This window comes from Buceros rhinoceros, unplaced genomic scaffold, assembly GCF_000710305.1.
Source record: "Buceros rhinoceros silvestris isolate BGI_N320 unplaced genomic scaffold, ASM71030v1 scaffold2541, whole genome shotgun sequence".
Lineage (NCBI taxonomy): Eukaryota > Metazoa > Chordata > Aves > Bucerotiformes > Bucerotidae > Buceros > Buceros rhinoceros.
This window is the reverse complement of record NW_010393479.1, coordinates 42,499-51,803: the sequence shown is the minus strand read 5'-3', so window position 1 is coordinate 51,803 and position 9,305 is coordinate 42,499. Positions and strand designations below refer to the sequence as shown.

The 9,305-nt window shown below is 47.2% G+C and overlaps 1 protein-coding gene across 1 annotated transcript in view; it reads left to right on the top strand.

The window, feature by feature from the left end:
• The first annotated feature begins 1,465 nt into the window (after positions 1–1,465).
• Positions 1,466–9,305, top strand: part of SEC22C (SEC22 vesicle trafficking protein homolog C (S. cerevisiae)) — a 10,963-nt gene continuing 3,123 nt past the window's right edge. Inside the window, exons 1-4 of the mRNA XM_010144848.1 lie at positions 1,466–1,559; positions 2,077–2,286; positions 3,139–3,302; positions 4,496–4,678. Coding sequence (XP_010143150.1) covers positions 2,105–2,286; positions 3,139–3,302; positions 4,496–4,678 — 529 coding nt within the window. The 5' untranslated portion in view covers positions 1,466–1,559; positions 2,077–2,104. The remainder of the gene's footprint in view (positions 1,560–2,076; positions 2,287–3,138; positions 3,303–4,495; positions 4,679–9,305) is intronic.

The following is a 9,305-nucleotide window of genomic DNA, read 5'->3' as shown; positions in this document are numbered from 1 at the left end:
TTACCCAGAGGACAGGTGAACCAGTTGCATGGATTTATTTTTAGGCTTTGCCCTCTTCTACAGGGTGATGTTGCCTCTTTCGGCTAAACCTGCAGTACATGTGAAATAAACCCCTGGGTTATGAAAAATCTGTGTATTTTTTTAACTGCTCAGAAGCCTTTGCAGGTGCCATTCTCAAATCTCACACCGCTTTGCCATGCTGGGTTGGAGGGCCTTGCCTCCTTCAGACGCTGCAAGTGGCGGCAGCAGAACCGGCGAAGGCATTTCCAGTTGTTTTGCCCTGAGGTCGTGCTCACCTGCTCGAGGCTGAGATGCGAGTCCCTGCATCAGCCCTTCTCTCCGGTTACACTCTGCTCAGCAGCGTTGCCAACCGCTGACCACTGTGCTTTTGGGAGCAACTGGGCTTAAAAGTTGGCTGCGTTAGCGTTAGTCCAGCACTTTCTGCACAGTCTCTTCCATGGCTACTGGCACAACACTTGGGAGATGATGTGATGTTTCAAGCTGACATGTAACAGCCTTGATTATTGTTGAAATTCGTTTTGATGGTGCCGAGATGGGAAGTAAGGGAGCTTGGTCTGATGTTACAACTGGCTACTGAGAACTGTGAGGGGGACAGTGGGGAAAAAATAACATTAATTCCTCTTCAAGAGCGCTTTTCAAGGGCGATGTATTTTCTGTAGTTTTGATTTCCTTTTCTAAGGTACAAGTTACGTGCAGTTGTGCTTCCTCTCAGTTCCTTTGCCAGTTGGTTTAACACGGTGGCTAAATGCAGCCACCTCTGACAGAGGGATAGTTCCTACGAGTGACATGGAAAGGTATCGCTGTGGAGCGGAAACGAGACCTCCTAGTGCTGCTTGTGGCGAGAGCAAACCCCTTATTAGACATCAGAGCAGCTCTACAGGCAGGAGAGGTCCTGGATGCCTGCGCTGGAAGAGGCTTCGCTCTCTTACCTTCTTAGACAAGAAAAACGCGTGATGATGAGACACATATTTCAAAGCAACTTTGAGCATCGCAGTGCATTGTTTGATGCCAGCTTCTTCAGAGCTGTCGTTCCATCTATCAAATGGTTGAGTTCACACTGTGATTTCTTTTTTTTTCCTTATGCTTCATTTACGTAGTTTGCCTGAAGCAGAGTAAATGCCTTTTTTTTGTTGTTGTTAATTGACTTGTTTGTGATAGTCACTTCAAATCTGCTGATTTAGAGCCACGCTTTTACAGGAAGCCAGGCTAACTTCCAAACAGCGACTGGGCCATCAGCACTATTTTTCATATCATTTCCCAGTGCCTTTGAATGCATCTAGAAATTGGTACGTTGGCCAAGAAAATGAGCTGATTTCCTTTCAGCAAAATACTTCCTAGGACATGTTTAGCCACTACACAGGAGATCTTGCAGTGTAAGTACGTCCGTATGTGTAGGGCGTGAGTTTGTTTCCTAAGCTGTTTGTTACGGTTGTCTTTCAGAGCCGATGTGAGCTGCGGCGTTGGTACTCTCACACCTTGCGCTGGATGCTCATGGTATGTCTGCAGGACAGATCTCTCGTGTGCTCTGAACGTACCAGGTAAATCCTGCTAGTAGCTTTTCCTGGGAGATTGTGACTTGTTAAAGAGTAAGAAGTCAAGAGAGGGCAACTTCTATTCTACATTTAGTCCTAGCTGGTTCTGTAAAAGGAGCCCAACAGGCTGTGGCCTAAAAATTATTTCTGTATTTGGGTGTTACAGTGGAGAATCAGGTGACTGTAACGCTAATGCAACTAGTGCAGCACCAGTGAAGAGGCATCATGTCACTGGGAGTCAGTCCACGAGGACTGTACTCAGCATTTCTGCTGCTTGAGGGAAAGCAGAAGGAGGGAAAATAGTGATATTATTCAGGTAGATAATTCCTATGTCAAATCCCCTGTCGCACCTTTTTGTCTGAGAGAGGCCAAAAGCGGGCACAGCCGCGACCTCTGGGCCCGGTTTGGGTGCCTCCAGCGGCAGTGGAGTTAGGAGCAGTGGTGGATAAACTCTTACCTCGACATATTTCTGCGTAGTAACTAATATCACATCCCTTAACCTGATTTAATATCTCGCTTTCAGCTTGTCCTCATGAGTGCTCCAGTGGAGAATGTCCATGATCTTCTTCGCCTGTGTGGTGCGGGTGAGGGACGGGCTTCCCCTCTCGGCCTCCACAGATTTTCATTTCAACCAGGACTTTCTGGAATGCAGAAAGAGATTAAAGGCGTTATCCTCAGTTCTGGCACAGTATCCGAGTCGAGGCACGGCAAGAGGACGTGACCTTTGCATACAGTAAGTCCCTGCTTTTGGTTGGTTGGTAGTAGCAACGCATCTGGCTGTGACATGAGCGGGGTGGAAACCGACACGGGGCTAAAAGGGCCATAAATTACCGACAACCGGGAAAAGGCAGTTTTACTCCGGCATGGTGTTGATCCTCGGCTGGGAGCTGGGGACAGAAGGGATTTAGGGGATGTACCCAGTGTAACTAGGCTGTGATGGAGCTAATCAAACCCATAAATCCCAGGTACATAGTCCGGTGAGTAAAGAAATCGGTGATAAATGGCTGACCTGTACAGGAAGATTTCCTCAGTCTTTGTTCAGAGCTCGTTACAGATCTGTGGTGATGGTGGAAGTTTCGCTGTCTGCAGTGAAGTGAGTGCTGGTGTCTGAACAGGGTGCCCTGACTCCTGCCCTATTTAACAAAGTCTAGACAGAGGGATTCCTCTCATCCTGAAATACCCACCTACATCCTGGTCAGGTTGAACCCCCTGTTGAGTTTCCTGGAAGTTTTTGGGCCATCTGTAAGTGGAAACTCTTGCGAGAGGGCTCCTTTTGGAGCAGAATTTTGATTATGCTGTTTCTGGTACAGCTCATCCTTATTTGTTAGAGATGCCTTAGCAGAAACAGCGTTTGAACCGCTTGGTTTGTGCAAGTTAACAAACATCTCATGCTGTTTGTGTGGAGTTGTCACATTCCAGGGAGCAAGGAGAACCTCTGCTTGCTTCTCTGCTTGCGTGGGTCTACGTCTGCTTGTGGAAAGCCACTGTGTTTTCTTTCAAAATCTTCTTGCCTGGATGTTTTCTGGCCGTCTCTTTTTCTTACCCACGTGATTGATGTTACTTCTGGGTTTTTTCCCCATTTCAGTTTCCTTTCTGCTGGGGATATCGCCTGCATGGCCATCTGTTCCAGCACTTACTCGACCATCATGGCATTTTGCTTCCTGGAAGAGCTTCAGTGGGAATTTGCTGCTTCCTACGATACAACAAGTATCAGTTTAGCTTCCAGACCATATGCCTTTATTGAATTTGGTTTGTAACTTTGTTCTCTACTAGTGTGAATTTTCTGTCTGCTACTTTGGTGATGCTAAACAATGTCTCTGGGCTAAAGCCTGGTCATAAAACCGTATCTGTGTGCGCTGTTGGATGAGCGTGTAGGAGGAGGGGGAGATCTTGTAACTGCATTAAACTTTGAGGTTATTGGTTTTGCAGTTTTCTTCTGGGAAAGGATGAGATCGCCGCAGTGGGTTAGCATGCTGCTGCCCAGATTCGGTAACAGTGTTAAGCTTGTGCTTAAATAATTGAGAAATCCACACGAAAAGTGTGTTGCCCAGCCATCGTGTGTTAGGGGTGGATTTGCTGCAGGGCACATTCCAGGCATGGTGAGATTTTATGCTGAGATCCAAGTTACTCCTTTATTTTTAACTCAAGTAGGGTTTTGGGAATTTCTACCCTTTTCTAATTGCATAAGGCTTAGGGATATGGATTTTACTTACAGGATATCTTAGCAAAATAGATGTTTCTGCGTTGGATTTCCCCAAGCATTTGCAGTAGCTTGGATTTGCCAATGTCTTTGTGCAGTGAAACAGGAAGCAGCAGCATCCACAGTGAGGTACTCGAGCTCTGGAGTGTCAGCACCCCCTACTCAGACAAATTCTCTACTTGGTCTCAGCGCAACTTGGGTCTAACAGCTGCCACATTTGTGGAAAGGGGTTTGCTTGCAAACGGTGCTAAATCTCACATGTGAGAGATGGAGCAGAGCGATCTGTACGCAGATCTGTGGCTTGGACAGTGGCGGAGTCACTGTGGAATTGCTTCTGCCTGTCCAAATTGCTTCATCACTCAAATGTAGGTTGAATTATCTTTGTGCTGGAAAATATCTAATCCCTGATGCTGTTAAAGCACAACGTGGATTTGCTTCCTCCGGTACTTCATGAGTAGTTGAAGTTGTGTTACATCTACCCCACAATATGAGCGCTTGTTTTCAGTCTGCTGGCAGGCAGGATGCTGAGATTCGAAGTATCCAGAAGGGAGCGGGTGCGATATAAAATACCCAGGAGAGATATTTTGTTCCCTAACCAGTGGTGGAATTTTATACCTGAAACTAATAAGATAGGAAGAAAAGACAAACAATCAAAGAAGAATGCCATGGCTTGATTAGTAATTACCTCAGGCACTTAACTTTTGTGGAGCTAATTGAAGCATGGGTTTTTTTATTGTTCCAGATAATGTTATTCAGAAAGTGAAATGCCATTTTAACCGTGCGAGGGGCTCACAAACAAAGGCCAACTGGGAGAAAGTTGAGGAGGAGCTGAAGTTCCGGCCCCCGGTTCAGCTGAAACTAGAGGATACGGAGCTGATGAATGGGATGGCCAACGGTGGGCACACAGGCGTTCATGTGGAGGTTGGTAAGTTACTACTACGCCCGGGTGGCCGTAGTCTTCCTGAACAACTTTGCAAACGACAGAAGAGCGTGTAACAGTGGCTCCTTTCATACTCAAAAATATATATGTATCGTGTCTGAACCCCAAGGAGAGAGACTGCCTTACTGCAAACAACGGATGGTCTTTAGATGGTAGCGGGTCTGCGTCAGAGCCTTTGAGGACTTGTGGAAGGGTCCCTTTTTCCAGCCCTACAGCAGCTTCTCTATATGGTTGTAACTGGACTTGGCATTTTCCACATTAAGTTCTCCTGCTGTTAAAGCAGTTGGTTGTTAAATTTTCTGTGACAAAAGAAGCTCTGCTAATTCGTTGCTTGTTGCAAACTCTGATATTACAGACTGAATGAATTACTTCAGCCTTGAGGAAAGATGAGAAGAATATGAGCTGTGGGTAAAACTTATTCCCAGACTGCCTGTCTTGGGTTGTTCTCCCTCTTTGCTTTCCCCTTTTACCTTATTCTTTAAAATTGAATGCATTTGCCTGAAATTCTGGAAAAGGATTTGTATGTCTGTGTAACCAACACAGAGGCTTGACGAGGGATTTATTTTAGATATTAGGAAGAAATTCTTCCCTGTGAGGGTGGTGAGACCCTGGCCCAGGTTGCCCAGAGCAGCTGTGGATGCCCCATCCCTGGCAGTGTCCCAGGCCAGGCTGGACGGGGCTCTGAGCAGCCTGCTGTAGTGGAAGGTGTCTCTGCCCACGGAGTTGGAACTATCTTTTAAGACCATTTCCAACTGAAACCAGTCCCTGATTCTATGTTCTTGCCTGCTTTTAGAAGTACTAACTGCTACTCATTTATTGTGAACCTGCTATTGTCTTATTTGTGTTTCAGTTGCACAGTCAAAGTCCTGCCTACAAAGTCCTTCCTCTACAAAATGAAATGATGGAATCACAGAGTCATTTGGGTTGGAAAAGACCTTTAAGGTTGTCGAGTCCAACCTTTAACCCAGCACTGCCAGGGCATCGCTAAACCATGCCCCTTTTTAAATCCTCTTAGCATGGCAGTTTAAATGCAGCTTCAGAGCCAAGACCTTGTATTTCCTCTTTTTTTGTTGTTCTTGGCTTATGAAGCACTAATAAAATGAAGTTTCAGTTGCTCAGTCTTACTGTTTCTGATGGATGAGCTGGAATGTCATTTGACAGAGGTATTTTAGGTTAAAATACAGAGAGGCAGTGGCCAGGAGGAAGAAACACAGAACTGCAAACATTCTGTTTGCCAGTCAGGTTGCTGAGTGCTCCTCAGAACTGTGCTTGAGGGTTAAATATCTTCATGATGTGACAGAGCTTAGAAATTCTTTGCATTTCGGTGCCAGTAAACATTTGCAAGCTTCTCTGTGTCCACAGCTCAGAAATAGATTTTCAGTTGTCCCATGTTCTTAATTGCTTTCTTTCGCTTTCCATCTGGCCTTGTACTTCTGGCTGATCGCTCTGGTCCAACCCAAATACTCTTACAGATTGTTCTGCCTTTATTTTAAGGATCATGTTTATGATATCTGTTTCCCTCTGCTGGAGTCAGCTTTCCTGGCTTCTCCCTCCCTCCTCTCCTCAGTACCTGCCAGCTGAATCCCTCTTGGCTGCTCTAAGTTTAGCTGTGCAGGTGGTGTTTGTTCCCGTGTTAATGTTATTTATATTACAGCTCTGCTCTACAGGAGACGTCTTGAGCATGCGCTGAAGCGTCACGGTTGCAGGAGGGCAGAACTGAATTGTCTGCATTCTGTAGAGAGGGCAGATCAATCCATGGTTTGATCAAACAGCAGTCTCCCTAGGTGGGCGTCGCTGGGTCCTGTCTCTTGAGCTGTGTGATTGCATCCCCTGGCTCTTCACTCCAGTGTGAGAGGAGTTGGAAAAGTCAGGGCATTTTGTTCTAGTTAATATATATATGAACAAAAGCTTTTTTAAAATTTTTTTTTCTTTTTCATCCTTCTGTTTGTTCCTTCCTTTGTTAACTAAACCCAGCCCAGTTCTTGCTAGGAAGCCTTGATCAACATCTACACAACCTCAGCTGTTGTGGGAAAAGCCTCACCCTGTGTCTCGACATGGGCCCAGCCGATAAAGCTCTGGAGGACGGGGGGTGGGGTGTGTACAAAGTGTGACATGTAAGCAGCTTTCTGTGAAGAGGGGAGCATTTTCACATCAGCGTGGGCTCTCTGAAATAAAAGAATGACTTGTGCTCTTCGTCTCGTCAGCTCGCTGTTAAATTACGCAGCATTGTGCTCCCCGTGATGGATGCTCTTAGTCTTCTGCAGGGAACCCTTCACTGAGTCCTTTTTAAGGGGTTTTTTGAAGATGTCTCACATCTCTGTCTTTTGTCTGCTGGCACTTTATTTTAAAATGTTTGAGTCTGGTTTTGTGTTGTGCTCCTGATGCTCTTTATCCAGAGCTTTGAGTATGTGACTCATTGTCAAGCCCTTGTTGTGCTGTGCCTTGAAGAGACAGAACGGAGCATGCTACAGGCATTTGTGTCAGACTGGGCTTAAACAGCCAGAGGCCTCTGCTCAGAAAATCTTTTACAGGCAGAAGTTTCAATTTCTTCGTTGTGTGAGGGAGTTTTCACATCATTTGCTGTACATGTTCAAACCCGCAGATCCATTTTTCCTGGGTGCAAGTCAATCCACAGTCCCCAGAATATCTTCTGCATGGTGCTTGTCTGCAACTTCTTGACTTGAGGAGCCAAATCACACTGAATGACAATTAAAATTCAATTGTGCTTGTGCAAAATTGTGCTGCCTTGGCCCAAGAGTGCTCGTACTATCTTCTTCCCTTATTTCATGGCAATTCCAGTATGAAAATACGATTGAATTCCCACGAGGAAGTGTAGTAATTTTTCCCTGGCAGCACTTGTTCTGTGCAATTTGTTTGTGAATTAAACCTCAGAATGATACAGCAGAAATAAAACTCCGCAGGAAACAACTTGAAGACCACTTTCCCCAGAATCTGAATAAAAAATGGTAGCAAGTGGAATACTCAGGTCAGCAACTGAACAAACATGTTGGTACAGCGTCGGTCCAGTGCGCTGGTTGGACCTGGGACATCCCTGCCTAACAAAGCCAGTAAAATTTGAATGACAGGGCTCCTTGCACCATTTCTTCATGTGAGCATGTGTGTGGCAGTAATACATGGTAACGCCTCACAAGTGACTTACGTCAGAGGGAGTTAATACAGGTCCCTTTGCATTCCCGTGGAGATGAAATTATGGAGGTGTGAGTGGGTGCCAGACCAATTAACGACACGGACACTTAGAGAAGGTCCTTTATATCCCTGTATTAACTTGGCAGCAAACTTACATCCATCTATCAAAATCTGTCGTGAAGGAGAAGGCACAAGTGCTTTCCTAGCTCAAACCGTGCAGCACTGCAGAATTTAAGCTGTTAGGGTGTTTCATTCATCACTGAGGGGAAGCCGGATGTGATCTCTGCTGTGTTGCATCGTTTATCTGTGGTAGTCAGGGCTGGCGACGTCTGGGCAGGAGGCAGAAGGTCCTGAGAGCTGGGGAGGCTTCTTGAGGGCTCGTTGATTCCTTCCTGTATCTTGCGGGCTTTGTTGCAGGAGAGGATCAGGGTTTGGACCTGAGCTGCCAACTGCCCTTGTGGTTGTTGTGCCAACAGTGTTCTGCTTGCGGTGGTGCAAGGGCAGGGATGACGTGTAGGTGAGTATCTGGGTGTGGTGTGGTGTGCGTTGGGAGTTAGCTGGTACAGCCAGGGGAAAAGAGGTGAGGTTTTGGACAACCAACCCCCTCAATTAGAAGTGGTAGATTCCAAATACATGTTTATAATAATTGCTTTGACCTTAATGAGGTGGGTATCAATTAGATCATCCTGAAGAGATGGTATCAGGGGTGTGGGTGTGAATAAGTAGTAGTGGAGAAGGTGAGAAAGGAAGGAGACAAACAGTCACCAGCTGGTGGAAGAGGAGCCAGCAGTGTGCCTGGGTGGCCACAAAGGCCAATGGCATCCTGGCTTGTACCAGCACTGGTGTGGCCAGCAGGGCAGGGATGGTCCCCCTGTGCTGGGGACACTGGTGAGGCCACATCTCAAATCTCGGCTTCAGTGTTGGCCCCTCACCCCAAGAAGGACCTTGAGGGTCTGGAGCGTGTCCAGAGAAGGGCAATGGAGCTGGGGCAGGGTCTGGAGCACAAGTGGCTCAGGGACCTGGTGGGGAGGGGGTTGAGCCCGGAGCAGAGGAGGCTCCGGGGAGACCTTCTGGCTCTGACAACTCCCTGACAGGAGGTTGGAGCGATGTAGGTGGAAGTCTCTTCTCCTCAGGAAGAAGCGCCAAGATGAGAAGATCTGGCCTCAGGCTCTTCCAGGGAAGGTTGAGGTTGTCCCTGAGGCAGAATCTCTTCCCCGCTGGGGCTGTGCAGGGCTGTCGCAGGCTGCCCAGGGCAGTGGTGGAGTCCCCATGGCTGGAGGGGTTTCCCAGCCGTGTGGAGGTGCTGCTGAGGGACAGGGGTCAGGGGGGACCTGGCAGTGCTGGGGGAACGGGGGCACTGGAGGAGCTGAAAGGGCTCTTCCACCCTAAGTGCCTTGATGAATTCAGTGCCGGTGGCACACAGGCAGGTTGGGAGACAGGCCGGGGTAGCGCATGGGGGAGAGTG